General features: G+C 55.2%; 1 protein-coding gene across 1 annotated transcript in view; it reads left to right on the top strand.

The window, feature by feature from the left end:
- Positions 1 to 17,895, top strand: part of TLN1 (talin 1) — a 31,030-nt gene extending 13,135 nt beyond the window's left edge. Inside the window, exons 18-57 of the mRNA XM_040263339.1 lie at positions 228 to 395; positions 592 to 886; positions 1,455 to 1,621; positions 2,448 to 2,576; positions 2,780 to 2,896; positions 2,998 to 3,111; positions 3,315 to 3,449; positions 3,614 to 3,742; positions 3,898 to 4,000; positions 4,134 to 4,342; positions 4,665 to 4,784; positions 4,990 to 5,187; positions 5,374 to 5,513; positions 5,699 to 5,792; positions 5,915 to 6,004; positions 6,122 to 6,244; positions 7,462 to 7,605; positions 8,077 to 8,238; positions 8,482 to 8,622; positions 8,712 to 8,893; positions 9,092 to 9,224; positions 9,393 to 9,494; positions 9,578 to 9,748; positions 9,832 to 9,981; positions 10,074 to 10,175; positions 10,261 to 10,380; positions 11,109 to 11,255; positions 11,386 to 11,552; positions 11,642 to 11,825; positions 11,916 to 12,041; positions 12,141 to 12,257; positions 14,921 to 15,106; positions 15,231 to 15,338; positions 15,841 to 15,946; positions 16,140 to 16,264; positions 16,361 to 16,486; positions 16,596 to 16,658; positions 16,763 to 16,945; positions 17,098 to 17,226; positions 17,338 to 17,895. Coding sequence (XP_040119273.1) covers positions 228 to 395; positions 592 to 886; positions 1,455 to 1,621; positions 2,448 to 2,576; positions 2,780 to 2,896; positions 2,998 to 3,111; positions 3,315 to 3,449; positions 3,614 to 3,742; positions 3,898 to 4,000; positions 4,134 to 4,342; positions 4,665 to 4,784; positions 4,990 to 5,187; positions 5,374 to 5,513; positions 5,699 to 5,792; positions 5,915 to 6,004; positions 6,122 to 6,244; positions 7,462 to 7,605; positions 8,077 to 8,238; positions 8,482 to 8,622; positions 8,712 to 8,893; positions 9,092 to 9,224; positions 9,393 to 9,494; positions 9,578 to 9,748; positions 9,832 to 9,981; positions 10,074 to 10,175; positions 10,261 to 10,380; positions 11,109 to 11,255; positions 11,386 to 11,552; positions 11,642 to 11,825; positions 11,916 to 12,041; positions 12,141 to 12,257; positions 14,921 to 15,106; positions 15,231 to 15,338; positions 15,841 to 15,946; positions 16,140 to 16,264; positions 16,361 to 16,486; positions 16,596 to 16,658; positions 16,763 to 16,945; positions 17,098 to 17,226; positions 17,338 to 17,463 — 5,631 coding nt within the window. The 3' untranslated portion in view covers positions 17,464 to 17,895. The remainder of the gene's footprint in view (positions 1 to 227; positions 396 to 591; positions 887 to 1,454; positions 1,622 to 2,447; positions 2,577 to 2,779; positions 2,897 to 2,997; positions 3,112 to 3,314; positions 3,450 to 3,613; positions 3,743 to 3,897; positions 4,001 to 4,133; positions 4,343 to 4,664; positions 4,785 to 4,989; positions 5,188 to 5,373; positions 5,514 to 5,698; positions 5,793 to 5,914; positions 6,005 to 6,121; positions 6,245 to 7,461; positions 7,606 to 8,076; positions 8,239 to 8,481; positions 8,623 to 8,711; positions 8,894 to 9,091; positions 9,225 to 9,392; positions 9,495 to 9,577; positions 9,749 to 9,831; positions 9,982 to 10,073; positions 10,176 to 10,260; positions 10,381 to 11,108; positions 11,256 to 11,385; positions 11,553 to 11,641; positions 11,826 to 11,915; positions 12,042 to 12,140; positions 12,258 to 14,920; positions 15,107 to 15,230; positions 15,339 to 15,840; positions 15,947 to 16,139; positions 16,265 to 16,360; positions 16,487 to 16,595; positions 16,659 to 16,762; positions 16,946 to 17,097; positions 17,227 to 17,337) is intronic.
- Positions 17,896 to 20,011: the final 2,116 nt, after the last annotated feature.

Here is a 20,011-nt window from a genome sequence, read left to right as displayed (position 1 = left end):
CCGCCTCCCTTTGGTGTACACTGTTTCTCTCGGTGTGGGTTTGTTCTTTGGTGGGGGTTCTGTCGTACTTGGTGCTCGAGGCAGGGGCTTGGGTAGGTTCTGGTTGCTTCTGCACACCGTTCTGTGATTGGAGGCAGTGGGACTAATGAAACAGCTTACGCCTCTTGAGAAGGGCCCTTGGACCCCAAGCTGGATCTTGGGCCACGCTGACCACTGGTTTCTCACAGGACGTGCTCATGCAGCTAGCCAAGGCCGTGGCAAGCGCTGCAGCTGCCCTGGTCCTCAAGGCCAAGAGTGTGGCCCAGCGAACAGAGGACTCAGGGCTTCAGACCCAGGTCATCGCTGCGGCAACACAGTGTGCCCTGTCCACCTCCCAGCTGGTGGCCTGTACCAAGGTGAGCCCCAAAGGTGCGCCAGCCTGCGCCAAGAGGTGATGCTTCCACATACACAAGAGCATCTCATCTAATCTCTTTGGCCCCCAAGGCCTCATTGTCCAACCTAATCATTATTGTGAATACCACAGAACCACAGATACCACACCTCATGACTCCTTACCCTCGCCTGCCTCTCTGACACTCACTTTGCCCACAGGTGGTGGCTCCTACTATCAGCTCCCCAGTCTGCCAAGAACAGCTGGTGGAGGCTGGGCGACTAGTGGCCAAGGCTGTGGAGGGCTGTGTGTCCGCCTCCCAGGCCGCCACAGAGGATGCACAGCTGTTACGGGGGGTAGGTGCGGCGGCCACAGCTGTCACTCAGGCCCTGAATGAGCTGCTGCAGCACGTGAGGGCCCATGCCACAGGGGCTGGGCCTGCTGGCCGCTACGACCAGGCCACTGACACCATCCTCACTGTCACCGAGAACATCTTCAGCTCCATGGGTGATGCTGGTAAGGACACCCCCCTGGGAAGACAAAGAACCCCGATGAGGTTCTCTGAGCCTGCTGGACTCTTTCTTGCAGACCTGCCGCCATCCCCCTGAGGACTCAGCACAGGGCTGAGTGTTCAGTCTTTGAAATCTCCAGTTCCCCATTTGTAAGGCAAGAATAGAATCACTGCCCTGCCTTCCTTGGTGCAGTTAAAGAATATACGAAAGTATACACAAAAATAGATGGAAAGTGGCATTATTAAGAGATAGCTGTCCCGCCTCCACTCCGTCACTCCCAGAATCCTTCACAAAGAGCCTCTTCCGCTTAAGACTGCGGAAAATACTCATTGGAGACTGTGTTCCCATTGTCACCCCACCCCCGTCACCCCTGCCCCCATCAAAACCCACCAAGAGATCTGTCCCTTTCCAAGATCCTGAACCCAGAAAACGATAACTTCAGGGAAATCAAGAACTTTTGCGTCTGCTTACTGCCCCTAAAAGCCTTATCTACCTTGTCTGCATCTCTCTCCCCACCCTGACACCCTCTCAGCGTCTCTGGCTCTGTTTGCTGACTGTGCCTATGCTCTTAGGTGAGATGGTTCGACAGGCCCGCATCCTTGCCCAAGCCACCTCTGACCTGGTGAACGCCATCAAGGCTGATGCCGAGGGGGAGAGTGATCTGGAGAATTCCCGCAAGCTCTTAAGTGCCGCCAAGATCCTGGCTGATGCCACAGCCAAAATGGTGGAGGCTGCCAAGGTAGGGAGCCTTCTGTGCAGACCCCCAGACTGGGCCCTGAGAAGGGTCCAGATAATCACCCTCATCTATGGGAGCAACCTGGGAGAAGCAGAAGATACAAGAGAACAAATACAGGAGCACTGAGGAAGTAGACGCACCCCTTGGCAGTGAGCGGATGGCACCAGACTTTCAGCCAGTGTGACTCTCAGAGTTCTTACTGACAGACAGGGGACCATGCCCCTCTGCTTCCTCTAAGTCCAGGATCTGTGGTTCCAACTGTTGGCTACTGTGTGGCTACCGCTTGCCTGCTCCCTGAATGCTTGCACATGGGCGTTCAGTCCCAGGGGATCCGTTGCTAGCAGCACAGAGAAGGACCAGGCAGTGGGACACAGAAACACCAGGTGTAGAAGGCAGCAGGAAGAAGCCAAAAGATTCTTGGGTCCCTGGACACCGGGCTCTTCACTTTGCAGAGTAACCAGGGCCCCTGCTCTGGTGTTCTGAGATCCCTGCTCTAAACTGTGTCCTCCTTGTCCCCAAGAGCCCCTCACTCCCCTTTGCTGGTGGCATTTTGTGCGGAGTGGGGAAAGAAAGAAGGCCACTTCCCTGGAGGGGAAGCAGAAACAGTCCTGCCTAAGAAAGGGCTTTCAGCATCCCAGAAGGAAGCCAGGGCCCGCACGACTCCCCATTTGCCCACCTGAGGGAGCTTGTCTCAACCATGATTACCTTTCAGCAGGAGTGGTTAGAAGTGACTTTAAGAAAAGAAGTGTGAGTATGGAGACATAGAGAAGTGCTTACTTAGGATTCACAGAAATTCTGGGTGGTCACTGTCTCTGTCACCACCTCTCAGGGAGCAGCCGCCAATCCTGACAGTGAGGAGCAACAGCAGCGGCTGCGGGAGGCAGCAGAGGGTCTCCGCATGGCAACTAATGCTGCTGCACAGAATGCCATCAAGAAAAAGCTGGTGCAGCGCCTTGAGGTAAGGCTGGGAAACAGGCATGTGTAGGTGCTATGGGAGGAATGAAATCAGGAAGCATGTGCGGGGACGTGCTCGGTGTTCTTGGTACATGTTGGCATCCTCAGTGCCAACAGTTATTTCCTCAGGGAATAGCAGGGGCAGGGTAAGCCAGGGACGGGGAACAGAAACGTCTGAGCCTTGTCCTTACTGTTCTGTCCTTAAAGCATGCAGCCAAACAGGCTGCAGCCTCGGCTACACAGACCATCGCAGCAGCCCAACATGCAACCTCCACCCCCAAGGCCTCTGCTGGCCCCCAGCCCCTGCTGGTGCAGAGCTGCAAGGTAAGATGCCAGGAAGCACATGGGGGCCGGAGGAGGCACGGGAGGTGGGGACTTTCCCCCAGCCTGTGGGGAGGTGGTGCTCATGACATTTTTACCCACAGGCTGTGGCAGAGCAGATTCCACTGCTGGTGCAGGGTGTCCGAGGGAGCCAAGCACAGCCTGACAGCCCCAGTGCTCAGCTAGCCCTCATCGCCGCCAGCCAAAGCTTCCTGCAGGCAAGGCCCCCTTGTTGACCACTCAGACCACACCCTTCCCACTCCTCTTAGGGCCTCTAGATCTCATCAGTTTAAGTCTCTGCCAATAGTCTCTCTCCCTGTGCTAAACCCTAGTGCTCACCACATCCTGACCCTCATCCATCCCTGTACGCAAGCCCAGAGGGCATATGGTGTGCTTCATCTGCCCACCTATTCCCCAACAGCCAGGTGGGAAGATGGTGGCAGCCGCAAAGGCCTCCGTGCCAACAATTCAGGACCAGGCATCGGCCATGCAGCTGAGTCAGTGTGCTAAAAACCTTGGCACCGCATTGGCTGAACTCCGTACTGCTGCCCAGAAGGTATGGGAGCTGGCTATATTTTTGGAAGATGAAGGGGGTATCCTGGGATGATGGAGAATCTGTTCAGGCTATCCTAAAATAGATAACTGTAACCTGAGCCACAAGTGAGACCCTGTGTACCTCCTACCCCTCGAACTCTCCCCCTTCACCCCGTGTGTTTGTAGGCTCAGGAAGCATGTGGGCCTTTGGAAATGGATTCTGCTCTGAGTGTGGTACAGAATCTGGAGAGAGACCTGCAGGAAGTGAAGGCAGCTGCTCGAGACGGCAAGCTGAAGCCCTTGCCTGGGGAGACGGTAAGTACTTGTGAGATCTGAAGTCTCCTTCTCACCTGTGTCCCAGAGCTGCCCTGAGCCTTTGTTGAAACTGCCTGCTGACTCTCAGTAGCTTCTCAAGCTCTCTCTTCCCTGTTTCTCCTGTGACTGAGTCTGAGTCTCCCTGTCATCCCTAGATGGAGAAATGTGCCCAGGACCTGGGCAACAGCACCAAAGCCGTGAGCTCTGCCATTGCCCAGCTGCTGGGGGAGGTCGCCCAGGGCAATGAGAATTACGCAGGTACACAGTTAGGGCCAGGATGGGGCCTGTAGGGAGAGGGAGGGGGAATGGGAGCTGTAGGAGGCGTGGGCGACATCAGGGCTTGGCAGTGAAGGTAGCTTTTCTCCTCCTTTCTCTCTCGTTGTCTCCCCAGGCATTGCAGCTCGGGATGTGGCAGGTGGGCTGCGGTCACTGGCCCAAGCCGCTAGGGGCGTAGCTGCCCTGACGTCAGATCCTGCAGTGCAAGCCATTGTGCTCGACACAGCCAGCGATGTCCTGGACAAGGCCAGCAGCCTCATCGAGGAGGCGAAGAAAGCAGCCGGCCATCCAGGGGACCCTGAGAGCCAGCAGCGGCTTGCCCAGGTTCGGTTTTGGGCCGAGGCTGCTTCCTCCCTCTCCCCCGACCTCTCAGAAGGCTGCCTCGAGGGGGTGTCTCATCGGCACTGTGGCTCCTCTCTGGATTCCACCCTTCCTTCTCAGTCTGAGTAGAAGAGTCTCAGTGAAAGCGGGGCCTGGGCCTAGCCAAACCCCACATTTGGGGAAGTTTGATACCCTAACTCGATACTCTGGCCGTTCAGCTATAGCACCCCCTTTCCGCTTTCACTTTCAGAGGCTCCCATGGGTGGAGGCGGGGATCTCGCAGTTGTTTCTGCTTTGGCAACCCCTGTGTCCTTTCCTACCTCAGGTGGCTAAAGCTGTGACCCAGGCCCTGAACCGCTGCGTCAGCTGCCTGCCTGGCCAGCGTGATGTGGACAATGCCCTGAGGGCAGTGGGAGATGCCAGCAAGCGACTCCTGAGTGACTCGGTAGGAGGACAGGGGTGTGAGGGGACATGGGGACAAAGGACTCCAAGTATCTACCTCTAGACCTATCCATCACCCTAACTCCCCAGATGCACCCCCTCCCCTCACTGCTCCCCCAGGCCTGTGCCCACCTCCCCAAGCTCCTTCACCAGGCTTCCTCTCACGTCATCTCCCATCCTTGCTCCTGACTCTCTCTCTGATCCTGCAGCTTCCCCCCAGCACTGGGACCTTTCAGGAGGCTCAGAGCCGGCTGAATGAAGCCGCTGCCGGGCTGAATCAGGCAGCCACAGAGCTGGTGCAGGCCTCTCGGGGAACCCCTCAGGACCTGGCCCGAGCCTCAGGTCGATTTGGACAGGACTTTAGCACCTTCCTGGAAGCCGGCGTGGAGATGGCAGGCCAGGCTCCGGTATGAAAGGGAGCTGGGTACGGTTCAAGGGTCAGGGGCATCTCTGTGACCAAGGAGTCCTGACCTGCTCCTGGCCCCCTCCCCTCCCCAGTCTCTAGCAGTACTTGGGTGTCTGGGACAGAGAATCCCTTTTAGAGACAGACAAGAAAAAATTGAACAATGCATTGGCCTTCTTGCCCTCAACAGAGCCAGGAGGATCGTGCCCAGGTTGTGTCCAACTTGAAGGGCATCTCCATGTCTTCAAGCAAACTTCTTCTCGCTGCCAAGGCCCTGTCCACAGACCCTGCAGCCCCAACCCTCAAGAGTCAGCTGGCTGCAGCTGCCCGGTAAGTGGGAGCTGGGAAACCAAGCCCTTGCACGTTAATCAGACTGGGGAGGGGATGTTTCGTAAGAAGTCTCTGGCTCAGGAATTGTTCCAGACAAAAAAGAAATGGCTAGAGACTTGCTATGTGAGCAGGATGCAGAAGTGATGACCTCTGCACTCATTCGCTCGACTTCCTGTTCCTCCCAGGGCAGTGACCGACAGCATCAACCAGCTCATCAGCATGTGCACCCAGCAGGCGCCAGGCCAGAAGGAGTGTGACAATGCCCTGCGGGAATTGGAGGTGGGCCTTGGCAGGCTAAATGGGATTGAAGTTGAGGAAAGGGTTCTTGGCTAAAGGGCAGTGATGGGGGGGTCTTGGATCTCAATTCACCACCAACTGCACCCCCTTCCCCCACCCGACAGACTGTCCGGGAACTCCTAGAGAACCCAGTCCAACCCATCAATGACATGTCCTACTTTGGCTGTCTGGACAGCGTCATGGAAAACTCAAAGGTAGGTGTACCCAGTCCCCTCCCAAGGAGGGGAGAGGATAGGAAAATGAGCCAGCCAGGGGCTGCCCTCTCCCTCTGAGGACAAGATCTGACTCTCCCTATACCCTCTGTTCCCCAGGTGCTGGGTGAGGCCATGACCGGCATCTCCCAAAATGCCAAGAACGGAAACCTGCCAGAGTTTGGGGAGGCTGTCGCCACAGCCTCCAAGGCCCTCTGCGGCTTCACCGAGGCGGCTGCACAGGTTATCCTCTTGGGATGGTCCCTGGAACTCCCCTGTTATCCCTAGCCCACCTCCTCGCACTCTGACACACATGCACAGAAGACATAGTTATAAAGCCAGCTGTGTGGAAAATGGGGATCTTTCCCCCACCTAAAGTAGAGGCGTTTGTCAGCAAGCATAGAACGCCAACAATTCTGATCACTGTCACCTCTGAGCCCTGGTGCTTTCAGTTGTGATTACACTGAACAACCACTGAATCTGGCCCCAGCTTGCCTGGTATATTCTGCCTAGCATATGCAAATTATTTTCATATAATTAGTACTTTTTTTTTTTTTTTTTTTGCTGAGCCACATGGCAAGCTGGCTCTTAGTTTCGTGATCAGGGATCGAACTCATGCACCCTGAGTTTGGAAGTGCAGTCTCAACCACTGGACCCCCAGGGAAGTCCACACATAATTATTACACTAAATTCCCAGTTACTTGAGTCACCACCTAATTTGCCTTTTTCTGCATTATGAAGTATAAAACGATCCATTGGCTCAGAGTATTTTGCTTTTATTTATGAATCCTTAAAACAAACTGACTTGAGAGTTCATCCTTTCAGCCTGTTTCCTTCAATCTCCCTGCCTCCCTGTGCCCTGTTCTGTTGGGTGGCCTGCTGTATATGGTTTAACGTATTTCTGGAAAGGCATAAAGAAGAAAATGCAAAGCTATCATGTGTTGGGTGAAGTAAGAATCAAACCTTACGATGATCTTCCAAGCAGAAACAGTTTTTGGCAACGTCCCTTCCCTCTTTCCAAATCTCTGAAGCTTGGAGGCATTATGTGTTAATTAGCCTAACACCACCCACAGTTTTATTAGCCTCCAAAAGAGGCTGTGTGTGTGTCTTTCAAACTTTTTTTTTACTAGCACTTAGAATAAGCAGTACTTTTTACCTTAAGACCCAACATACAAACACATAAACAGGTGAACTGAATTTTGATAAAAAGCTTACTGTGCTTCTTCCTTTTTTTTTTTTTTTTTCATTTTTTAATCTTCTGAAATGTTTGAACACATTTAACAAAACAGGAGAGGTTTTTCCCTCTTTTATACTATAATCGCAGTTTGCTAATGTATCTCCACTCACGTAGAACCCTGGCCACTGAACCTACCCCTGCTCCCCTTTGTCCCCACTGTGGCTATTCCAGTCCTACCTCAGGAATATTCCTTATTCCTCACCCGACTCTTCTCTCTCTACAGGCTGCGTACCTGGTTGGTGTGTCTGACCCCAACAGCCAAGCTGGACAACAAGGGCTGGTGGAGCCCACACAGTTTGCCCGAGCAAACCAGGCAATTCAGATGGCCTGTCAGAGTTTGGGGGAGCCTGGCTGCACCCAGGCCCAGGTAACTCGGGGGTGCAGTCACTGTGAGCAAGCCTTGGAAAGGCTGCTGAGCCAGGACAGGCCGCCCCCGTGGTGGGAGAAGGTGCAAGACGTGCAGCGCTGGGTGGCGCCCCAGTGCTGGCCTCCTGTCCGTAGCTTCTCTGGGCCACAGTCTTCTCTGGCTGTGTTTCTCATCATTCCTTTCATTGCTGCCATTACTTCCATGACTTTTCTATGGAGGTTTGAGCTCACTCTCTTCCTGAGCCTGTGAGTGATTTCTCCATTAGTGTGCCGGCTTTTCATTTTCCTTTCTCCTACACCCTGCGCATCTTTGGGTATCTGTCTCCCAGATCTTGACTTTCAGGTGATTCTATCTTTCCTAATGAGACTTCCAAAGGATTGCTGTCCATCCCCCAAGCTGAAGGGGCTGCTCCCCAGTATAGACACGGCCCTCCTGCCCTCACGTGGCTCTTCCACATCTCTGCCTCCTCAGGTGCTCTCTGCAGCCACCATTGTGGCCAAACACACGTCTGCACTGTGTAACAGCTGCCGCCTAGCTTCTGCCCGAACCAGCAATCCCACCGCCAAGCGCCAGTTTGTACAATCAGCCAAGGAGGTGGCCAACAGCACGGCCAATCTTGTCAAGACCATCAAGGTTCCCAGTGTTTGAACTCTCAGCCTCTCCCTGACCTGTCCGGTCTTCTCTCCCCCGACCCCTGCACCCCATCACTCCCTGAGGCCTTCACCCAGTCCCACCTGCCTGAGCCCAAGAGCTTTCCTGTCCGCACTGGTCACCACCAGCCCCGCCCCATGCCCTTTGAGCTCAGGAGGGAGACCTGGGCTTCACTGACTTTGTCTACAGTCCATCTTGAGCTCCTCCTTGTCACTCCCACTTCAGGCGCTGGATGGGGCCTTCACAGAGGAGAACCGTGCCCAGTGCCGAGCAGCAACGGCCCCTTTGCTGGAGGCTGTGGACAATCTGAGCGCCTTTGCAGCCAACCCTGAGTTCTCCAGTGTTCCTGCCCAGATCAGCCCTGAGGTGAGGCAGGGTGAAGGCATGAACTGCTGGCCACCTCATCGTCTTTCCAGGAGTCTTAAGACTCACCCCTCGGCCTCCCCTCTCCCCAGGGCCGGGCTGCCATGGAGCCCATTGTGATCTCTGCCAAGACAATGTTGGAGAGTGCTGGGGGCCTCATCCAGACAGCCCGAGCCCTGGCAGTCAATCCGCGGGACCCACCACGCTGGTCCGTGCTGGCTGGCCACTCCCGTACTGTCTCGGACTCCATCAAGAAGCTGATTACAAGCATGAGGTAGGAGGCAGGGTGGAAAACCTTATGCCTGGGGGATGCACATCCCTCTGACAGAACAGAGGGATGGGCACTGTGGTGCGGTGAGATGGGCCAGTGTTGGAAGGCATCTGTGGTCCAAGATTTGGGGTACAGGGAAAGGTGGGCCAGCCTTGTGCTCAAGAGGTGTACTTGATGTTGGAGTCTGTGATATGTCTGCAGGGACAAGGCTCCAGGGCAGTTGGAGTGTGAGACAGCCATTGCAGCTCTGAACAGCTGTCTGCGGGACCTTGACCAGGCTTCTCTTGCTGCAGTCAGCCAGCAGCTCGCTCCCCGTGAGGGGATCTCTCAGGAGGTAAGGGGAGGAGGGAGGGCAGGCTTAAGGAAGGTGGAGGATCTGGGAGTGAGGTCATAGACACATAGAGGGTATGGAACATGCTGGGTACTGGGTCGGTTGGGTGTGGAAGGAAGAGTGGGGTCCTGTGCAGGTCACAGTCAGGGCTAAAGTCCACTTCCTCCCCAGGCCTTGCACACCCAGATGCTCACTGCGGTGCAGGAAATCTCCCATCTTATTGAGCCGCTGGCCAGCGCTGCCCGGGCTGAAGCCTCCCAGCTGGGACACAAGGTACCTGGGGCGACACATGGGCTTGGGTAGGCTGAACCAGGGTACCTGGCCAGGCTGACCCCCATCCTAACTCCTTGCCGCAGGTGTCCCAGATGGCCCAGTACTTTGAGCCACTCACTCTGGCTGCTGTGGGAGCTGCCTCCAAAACCCTGAGCCACCCACAGCAGATGGCGCTCCTGGACCAGACCAAAACCTTGGCCGAGTCTGCCCTGCAGCTGCTGTACACAGCCAAGGAAGCTGGCGGTAACCCCAAGGTACTGAGCTAAGGGGCTGCTACTATAGTAAGAGAAGCGGGAACCACTACTCCCGGCCCCAGCTCACTTGCTCTGCCCCACAGCAAGCAGCTCATACCCAGGAAGCCCTGGAGGAGGCTGTGCAGATGATGACAGAGGCCGTGGAGGACCTGACAGCTACCCTCAACGAGGCAGCCAGTGCTGCCGGGGTCGTCGGTGGCATGGTGGACTCCATCACCCAGGCCATCAACCAGGTTGGAGTCTTGGGGAGCGTGTGGATGGAGGTGCCTGTGGAGCAGTGTCCCTGAGCCCACAGTCTTTCCCCTCTGCCATTCTCCCCCCTCAGCTAGATGAAGGACCAATGGGTGAACCAGAGGGTTCCTTCGTGGATTACCAGACCACCATGGTGCGGACAGCCAAGGCCATTGCTGTCACCGTTCAGGAGATGGTGAGTTTGGGAGCAGACAAGAGGCCTGCTCTTGGAGAGTTTGGACACTGAGTTTGGATATCAATTCACTTCCTCCTGTCACCAGGTAACCAAGTCAAACACCAGCCCTGAGGAGCTGGGCCCTCTCGCTAACCAGCTGACTAGTGACTATGGGCGTCTCGCCTCCCAGGCCAAGCCTGCAGCTGTGGCTGCTGAAAATGAAGAGGTAACTTCCCCTGCCCCTGACAGAAAACCCAAGGCGTGCCCCTTGTCCCATGATGTCAGCCTCTGGGGCTGTCCCACCCTCGGCCACTCGGGTCTTTCATAGAAAGGGGAACTCGTCCTCAGGGCTGCTCCATGAAAGAGGGATCAGGGCTCCATAAAGGGTGGGATCAAAGCCTCCATCACAGGGATAAGGAGTAGCCCAGGGTCTGGAGATTGCTTGGGCTGCCACTATTTCTCCTGCTGTCCCTGCTTGCCTGTGGCTGCTTCTCAGCTGTGCTGCAAGCCTTTGTTCCCTTCCTAGTTCTTCCATGTTGCAAAGCCCTGAAGCGCTTCCTTCCCTAAGCTCCTGGCTTTCCAAGAAAGCAAGTAATTGGATCTTAGCATGATACACCTAATCCCCAACCCAAACCCCTCCACAACCACACACGCCAAACTGTAAGCCGTGGCCTCTGCTTCAGATACCCCAGCATGAGGGCTTCTCCCCCTCCTCCTCGCTGTGCTTATTAGCACGGTCCTCACAGCTGGTGCCCACAGGCTAGTATTTTCCATGTGTGGGAGGAGACCTCCTGACTAAAGGCTGTGAAACAGGACAAGTCTGTGCAGAGTACTTCTCACTACCTATTTAGTGCTCAGTGAGTGTTTTTTTAGGTTCTTAGTGCCTCCTCCAAGTGCAGTGGACATCCCCGAATCCTCTTGTAAAATCCATCTCCCTGTTTCATCTACTCACAGATAGGCGCCCACATCAAGCACCGGGTTCAGGAGCTGGGACATGGCTGCGCAGCTCTGGTCACCAAGGCAGGCGCTCTGCAGTGCAGTCCCAGTGACGCCTACACCAAGAAGGAGCTCATAGAGTGTGCCCGGAGAGTCTCTGAAAAGGTGACTGAGCCCGTCCCCATGGCCTGGGGGCTGTGCTCCCCAGCCCTTTCCTCTGTCCCTTCTCCCAGACCCAGGACCTATCCTCTCATGGGGCCCCTACCGCAGTCACCACGTGACTCTCCTCCCGCAGGTCTCCCACGTGCTGGCTGCGCTGCAGGCTGGGAATCGTGGCACCCAGGCCTGCATCACAGCCGCCAGCGCCGTATCCGGCATCATCGCTGACCTGGACACCACCATCATGTTCGCCACTGCCGGCACGCTCAACCGTGAAGGGGCTGAAACCTTCGCTGACCACCGGTGAGGAGGGAACTGGGCCTTGTGCAGTGGGGGGCCAGAGGGGTTGGGGGAGGCCTGAGAAGAGCTGACTGGGCTGGGCTGTCCCCTAGGGAGGGCATTCTGAAGACGGCCAAGGTGCTGGTGGAAGACACCAAGGTCCTGGTGCAGAATGCAGCTGGGAGCCAGGAGAAGTTGGCACAGGCAGCCCAGTCCTCCGTGGCCACCATCACCCGCCTTGCCGATGTGGTCAAGCTGGGTGCAGCCAGCCTGGGAGCTGAGGACCCAGAGACCCAGGTATCCGCCCCACACGCCTCCCTCTGGCCAGAACTACTTCCTGATCCCCCCTTTCCTCCCACAGACCAGAGCCTCTGCTCTCGCACACAGGTGGTGCTGATCAACGCAGTGAAAGACGTGGCCAAGGCCCTGGGAGACCTCATCAGCGCCACAAAGGCTGCGGCTGGCAAAGTCGGAGACGACCCTGCTGTGTGGCAGCTCAAGAACTCCGCCAAGGTGGGAGGAAAAGAGAGCAGCTCCCTGGGCGGGAGGAGACCCGTGTGCTTCTGCCCGCCCCGTAAAACAATGCTGCTCTCCCTCCTCTGATGCCTGCAGGTGATGGTAACCAATGTCACATCGCTGCTCAAGACCGTGAAAGCGGTGGAGGATGAGGCCACCAAAGGCACGCGCGCCCTGGAGGCCACCACGGAGCATATTCGGCAGGAGCTGGCGGTGAGCCCGTCTGTGCAGCGGGGCCTGGGCTGGAGAGTGGGGTCTGGGTGGATTGTGAATGTGCGCCACCCACACATGCACAAAGACACTGACGCTCAGCCTCCTCCCCCTGCCAGACTTCCTGTGCATGCTGCGCTGTCTCCCCTTCCTCACCTGTTTCCTCCTTGGCATTTGACACCTACCCTCTTCGTCCCCTCCTCTACTTTCTCTGGCCTCTCAGTTGCCACGTTCAGGGGACACTTAGCCTTCACCTTCTTCAGTCATTTCCAAAACAGCGGACCCCCTAACAAGCCTCTTTTTGAAAGCCTTTCTTTCTTTGGCCTTTGTGACACCTTTTCTGTTGCCCCCCACATCTCTTCTATAGTTGCACTCACCTTCAACCAGATAAATCTTAGAGGCCTTCCTGGAACTGCACCAGATCGCCTTCGTACTCCTCTTTGGCAGTTTCAACCCTCTCATCATTTTGTTTTCTGATAAGTAGATTTCCAGTTCTGTGCTCAGTCATTTTCAGCCTCCTGGTTGACCTTAGCACCGAGCCACAGTGCCTTCCCACCAGCTACTCTTCCCACTAAGCATGGCCACAGCCTGCCGGTGCAGCAGGCTCCCTCCCCGTCCCCTGTGACTTCACAGCCTCGCTCACAACCTGCAGGCCATCGCCAGGTCCTGCACGGCCCTCCTCCAGTCTCTCCCTCTCCTTCCCTCCCAGCCCACAGGCAGCACTCCCCCTCACTGTGACTGCTGTGCCAGGTTTCGACCTGGTCTCCTTGCCTTCAGTCTTTGTCACTTTCATCTTTTTTTTTTTTGACTTATTTTTTGGCTACGCTGGGTCTTCTTTGCTGCACGTGGGCCTTCTCCAGTTGTGGTGAGCCAGGGCTACCCTTCCTTGCGGTGCACAGGCTTCTCATTGCAGTGGCATCTGTTGCTGTGGGGCACGGGCTCTAGGCGTGTGGGCCTCGCTTATGCTCAGTAGTTGTGTGCACAGGCTTAGTTCTTCCCCCGCATACGGGATCTTCCTAGACCAGGGATCAAACCTATGTTCCACTGGCAGGCAGATTTTTAACCACTGGACCACTGGGGCAGTCCCCATCTTTCTAACTTCTAAATTTATCTTTCTCATCCTCCGTTTTCACTTCTCCTCAGAGATGTTCAAATTGAAATTCCTTTCTACTTACCAAACTTGATTGTTCATTCCCTCCTCTTTCCCATATCACTAAACAGCACCTTTCAGTAACTCAGTTCCTAAAGCCAGAAACTCCGTTTTAACATCTTTCTCTCATTGTTCCCCACATCTGAGCTCATCAGCAGTTCTTTTAGTGGTCCCTCCAAATAGACCTCAATTTCTCATTTCCCATCTCTGCTACCAGCACCTTGTCAAAACCATCATCAGGCCTTAGCTGTGTTTATGTGATAGCATCTGTGTAAACTCCCTGCTTCTCCACTCACCTCCCCCTCCCCAGTCAATCCTCTCAACACAGAGGATAATTTTTTTGAGGGGTGGGGGGGGTGCCTCACCATGCAGCTTATGGGATCTTAGCTCCTCAACCAGGGATTCAACCCAGAGCCATGGCAGTGAAAGTGCTGAGTCCTAACCTCTGGACCACCAGGGAATTCCCAGAATAATCTCTTAAAAATATAAATCAGGTTATGTCACTTCAGTGCTCACAATCCTCCAGTGACTGCCCTGGCATCTGTGGTAAAGTCCGCTCTCCATACCAGGGCCTTCCAGGCCCCAGGGCCCCTGCTGCCTTCCCCAGTCTCTCCTCACCCTTCTCTCCTCCGGGCCAGGGGCCAGGCCCCTGCAGCCTCAGCTCCACCCACTGCAGACCCTTGTTCTTGCTCTTTACCAGTTTTTTGAACATCTGGCCCCTTCTGATCCTTCAGGCTTCAGCTTAAACATCCCCTCTGCCAGAGGCTTCCTTGACCACCTTTCTAAAAAAGAACTTCCTTTTTCTTTCTCATCACAGCACCCTTTTTCCCCTTTACAGTGTAGTTTCCCTGCTCATTCACCTATTTATTATTTGTACCCAAAACCAGAATGTAAGATCCATGAGAATAGAACCTTGTCTAGCTTATTCCCTGCTGCACCCTCAGCACCTCACGTAGTCTACCACCTAGCTGATCTTTAGTGGGATTGAATTTGTTGGGTGAACACAAACAGCAAAACATTTTTATGACTTTTGCATACTGTGTAAAATTCTAAGTTCCTTGTTCTGATATCCAAGGTCCAAACAGCCTTTGCTCTGCCATCCCTGTACTCTAGAACATTTCTTACTACTCTCTCACACTTGACATCCTGGTTATTTGTGCTCTGCCACTATGTCAGTGCACTCCTGTTATCTGTATCCTTAAGACCCAGCTCCTTATCCACCTTCGCCACTCGCCATATTAAGACTTCTTTTTAGGAATGAAAAGCCAGCACAAAGATACTTGTTTAATTTCAAACAAATACACTTTCTTCAGTCACTTTAGTCAGAAATGAGGACCAACTGCCTTCTGTTGTATTAGCTGTGAACGTGTGAAAGTCTCCTAGCGCTGATCTACAGTAACTACTCAGTGGCTGCTTGTTGACCGAGTACGCAGATGAATGAACCAGTCACACAAGTGCTGCACCATCTCACAGCCTCACTCACCGTGGAGTTTTTCTTCTTGCTCTACCCCAACAGGTCTTCTGCTCCCCAGAGCCACCTGCCAAGACCTCTACCCCTGAAGATTTCATCCGCATGACCAAGGGTATCACCATGGCAACCGCCAAGGCCGTTGCCGCTGGGAACTCCTGTCGCCAGGAGGATGTCATTGCCACAGCCAATCTGAGTCGCCGTGCTATTGCAGATATGCTCCGGGCTTGCAAGGTAGAAATCCCGGCGGTGAGGCAGAAGTGTAAGGCAGCTTGAGGGCAGCACGTGGTAGGGGAGAACCTGCAGGGACTTGGGAGCTCTTTGGGATCCTAAGGCTAATGTATACTCTGTGCTACAGGAAGCCGCCTACCACCCGGAAGTGGCTCCAGATGTGCGGCTCCGAGCCCTGCACTTTGGCCAGGAATGTGCCAATGGCTACCTGGAACTGCTGGACCACGTGCTGCTGGTAAGGCGGGAGGTGTCTGTTCCTCACAGCGGCCTCCCTGAATACACAGGCCTCAGGCCCTGCACTGTAATCTTTGGTTCAGATCTCCTCCCCACCCCACCATCTATTCCCCAAGTGTGTCCTTGTTTCCACATCTCCCTTCCTCTGGGGCTCCATCAGTTTGAGCATCTTTGGTTCTCCCACTCACCGCCTCCTCTTTCTCTTGTCTCTTCTCTTCCCGCCTGACCTCCCCCTCCTCTACCTCCTCATCTCTTCTTTCTTCTCATTTCATCCTTCTCCTGGCTCCTTGTCAGCCGGTGAGTGACACATAGCCTCACTGTCTTCACCATGCATGCAATGTGATGTCTGGTTCGCTCCTGGATAGACTGTGTGCTGTTTCAGGCTGTGGTGTGGAGCGGCCTGGGGTTGGGGTGGTGGGAGGGGGCGGGCTCTCCCCTGTTTCAAGGGTCAAGGTAGAAGCTGAGATCTGATGCTCTCTACCCCCTGCCCCCATCTTCCCCAGACCCTGCAGAAGCCAAGCCCAGAATTGAAGCAGCAATTGACGGTGCACTCAAAGCGTGTGGCTGGATCAGTCACTGAACTCATCCAGGCTGCTGAGGCCATGAAGGGTAAGGGGTGACCAGGGGCAGGGAGGGAAGGGAAACCCTTGTTCTGGGGAGAACTCTGCTCCCAGGAGGCTGCTCAGAGATGGCCTCTGCAGAGTCCTCACAGATGCCAGGGCCTGGTGACAGTAAGCACACTGCCCGGTGCTCCTGATCTCCCTGCTCTCTTAGCCCCTTCCCTCCTTGCTTTGTCCTCCAGGAACAGAATGGGTGGACCCAGAGGACCCCACAGTCATTGCTGAGAATGAACTCCTGGGAGCTGCGGCCGCCATTGAGGCTGCGGCCAAGAAGCTGGAGCAGCTGAAGCCCCGGGCCAAACCCAAGGTCAGCCCTGCTCCCTTCTCCTCCCTTCCGCTCAGTGTCTGCACCTTCAGCCTCCTCTTACCCTGCATCTCTCTCTGCCACTTCTCTTTTCTGCAGGAGGCGGACGAGTCCTTGAACTTTGAGGAGCAGATACTGGAAGCTGCCAAGTCCATCGCAGCAGCCACCAGCGCCCTGGTGAAGGCTGCCTCAGCTGCGCAGAGGGAGCTGGTGGCCCAGGGAAAGGTAAGGACTTGGATACCAGCAGCTTTGCCTTCCACATGGCATGATGGTCTCCTCCGGGAGGCTCTCAGGAGGGCACAAGTCTGAGCAGACTCTCTGCCCTTCTCCATAGGTGGGCGCCATTCCAGCCAACGCACTGGATGATGGACAGTGGTCCCAGGGCCTCATCTCTGCTGTGAGTGTACAGCTGCCCCTGTGCCGCACTTTAGGGACTTGAGAGGCTGGAGAGGGGATGGACCAGGGCAGGAGGCACGTTCTAACCTAATCTCCCTGCTTCAGGCCCGGATGGTGGCCGCGGCCACCAACAACCTGTGTGAAGCGGCCAATGCAGCTGTCCAAGGCCACGCCAGCCAGGAGAAACTCATCTCATCGGCCAAGCAGGTCGCCGCCTCCACAGCCCAGCTCCTCGTAGCCTGCAAGGTCAAGGCCGACCAGGACTCTGAGGCAATGAAGCGGCTTCAGGTGAGGCCCCCTGGCCCATCTCATGTGCCTTGAGCTGTGCTGCTTTCAGCTGTCACCCCCGACATGCTTTCTGCGAGGGAGACGGGGGCCTTGCTCAGCTGGGACCTTCCCAAGTTCTCATCTCACACTGCCTGCTCTCTCTTTCTGCCAAGGCTGCCGGCAACGCAGTGAAGCGAGCCTCAGACAACCTGGTGAAGGCAGCCCAGAAGGCTGCAGCCTTTGAAGAACAGGAGAATGAGACCGTGGTGGTGAAGGAGAAGATGGTCGGGGGCATTGCCCAGGTAAGCTCTGAGGGACATCAGCAGGGCAGTCACGATGCCTGCACTCGTTCCCACTCCCCCAGACCTTGATGCACATACTCACTGACTGAGTCCCTGATCTCTGTCCCTCAGATCATTGCCGCCCAGGAAGAGATGCTTCGGAAGGAACGAGAGCTGGAGGAGGCACGGAAGAAGCTGGCGCAGATCCGGCAGCAGCAGTACAAGTTCTTACCTTCAGAGCTTCGAGACGAGCACTAGGGCAGCCGCTTGTGTGTATCACAGACCCAGCCCAGAGACTGTGCCTCACTACCAAAGCCTTCTGGGCTGTCGGGCCCAGCCTGCCCAACCCCAGCACCCCCAAGTGCCTGCCAAACCCTGGGCCTGGTCCTGCCGCACGTTCCCTGGCCCTTCCCGGACTCCCAAGTGCCTTCATGCCCTAGGGCCCCCTAAGTGCCTGCCCCTCCCCAGAATATTAACGTTCCCGGAGTATTATTAACGCTGCTGTACCTCAGTCTGAACCTGCCAGGGCCCCAGCCCGCTCCACCCTGCCAGCAGCTTCCAGCCAGTCCCACAGCCTCCGCTCTACTCATCCTTTTTTATACTATCCATCCCCCACCCCCAACTACCTGTGGGGGCCGGGGGTGTAAGCCCCAAACAGGTCATGCTCCAATAAAGGTGATTCTGCCTGCAGCCTCAGCCTGGCTTCATGAGGAGGTACCCGCCCCGAGGGCAGGCGGGAGAGAATGGGATGGAGTACTGTGGCCCAGCTTGATGGGCTCAGAAGTCTGCCCCGAGGCCCCTTGCTCCCACTACACGCAGAGCACTAAGTCATCCTAGTCAGGAAGCTGTCCCTGAGCAGGCATGCTGCTGCTGTCCCTTGCCTCTCCGGCCACCACCCACGCCACACCAGCACTGGGACAGCAACTGCCAGTGCTCTTTGTGGCTACGAGGGACACACTCTGTTCTTCATCACCACTCATGTGAACAAACCTAGTCCCTCACCAAGTCCGAATTTTCAAGAAGCAGCTTTGCTGAAACAAGCCTATGGATACAAGTATCTGAGCCTAAGAGAACTACGGCCAGATTTGGTTGAGGCAGTTAACAAGCCAAAAATCCAGCCTGAGGCTGCCTCAGGTAGGCTCAACTGTTGACTGGGTTGGGCACTTCCAGCCCCTCCCTGGCCTTGCTGCCACTCCTGCCCAGAACCACACTAGAAGAAGAGCAACTGAAAAAGCCAGACCCAAGCGTGAGGCCGAATCGTCAGGGGCCAGAGCTCCCCTAATGGCCAGGCGGGTGCTGGGAGCCCTGTGCCAGCTGCCCCGCTCACCTGAAGGTTGAGTTGGGGAGGTGGGGATTGCCATGTGCTTCTACTTCCTCCCACATCTGCCCACATGGCCCACGCTGCCTGGACCACCTGGCAGCCCTCTCAGATCTGTCACTGTTTTCATGTATGATTCTTCAACCAGCTCTATTGCTCAGTATGTTACTTCCTTGCTTCTCCCTCCAAGTAGAACACAAACACCACCCAATCTGCTGCTACTCTTGTCACCTCCTGTCACCTCCTTAAAGGCATGACATCTTCTTCTACTACCCCATTAAAATAGGTTTAATGTAGAATGACTTTGTCCTCCCCAGGGCAGCCCATCAGGGGAGGTGCCAGCTTCCTACTATCACTCGTGTCACCTGTGATTAATTCATTCAATATTTACTAAGCCAGGCCCAGGCTAAGCACTGGAAAACAGATGTATTATCACCTCTCTGACGCAGACTGGCAACTGCAGTCCATGTGGCTCTGGCCCCCTAACCCCAGATTCAGTGTCCTGGCATCGTTGAGGACCTTAGAGATCAAATCCCTTTTACCACTTCCCCAACAAGTGGTAGTCCAGACTGTTTGAACTCCAGCTAAGCCCAGACAGCTGCTGGCCCCTGCTACCACTTCCCTGCCATATCCTCAGGAACTGTGACCAGTCACGGTCCTCTTGATACTGATGTCTCAGGGAGTCTTCTGGGGAGAGACTCAAATGCCTATCAGACCAGCAGTTCTTACAATGCAGTTGACCCTCAGGCCTCTAGGGGTGCCCAGGATCCTTGCAGGGGTCCATAAGGTCAAGATTATTTTCATATGGGTTTCCCTGGTGGCTCAGTGGTGAAGAGTCTGCAGGCCAATGCAGATGACACAGGTTCGACCCCTGGGCAGGGAAGATCCCACATGCTGCAGAGCACCTAAGCCCCTGCACCACAACTGTTAAACCTGTGCCATGGAGTCCACAAGTCACAAGCACTGAGCCCACACGTCGCAACTGATGAAGCCCATGCACCCTAGAGCCCACGCTCCACAACAGGAGAAGCCACTGCAGTGAGCAGCCCACACACGGCAAGGAAGAGCAGGCCTCGCTCGCCACAGCTAAGAAAAGCCACACAGCAACGGAGACCCAGCACGGCCAAAAATAAATGGAAAAAAGACTGCTTTCATAGTGATACTAAGACATCATTTTCCTTTTTCAGAGTGTCAGCATTTGCACTGACAGTGAAAGAACATTTGGCGGGTAAGCTGCCTTAGTGCAAACCAAGGCAGTAGCCCAAACTGTACTGTACGCTTCACCACCACGCACTAACTGTACGATATAAATGCTGGCTTCTTCCTGAAGAATGTCCTTGATGAAGCAGCAAAGATTATTCGTTTTGTTAAATCTTAGTCCTAACAAGTGTAGTAACAAGTGTTTCAATATTCCTTGTGATGAACTGGGGAGTATGTGTAGAACTTTTCTGGTGCACACCGAAGTATGATGGTGTCTCAAGGAAAGCA

The sequence above is a fragment of the Oryx dammah genome, unplaced genomic scaffold, assembly GCF_014754425.2.
Source record: "Oryx dammah isolate SB20612 unplaced genomic scaffold, SCBI_Odam_1.1 HiC_scaffold_1, whole genome shotgun sequence".
NCBI classification, from domain to species: domain Eukaryota; kingdom Metazoa; phylum Chordata; class Mammalia; order Artiodactyla; family Bovidae; genus Oryx; species Oryx dammah.
The sequence above is the reverse complement of the archived record's forward strand: the minus strand, read 5'-3'. Positions and strand labels throughout refer to the sequence as shown.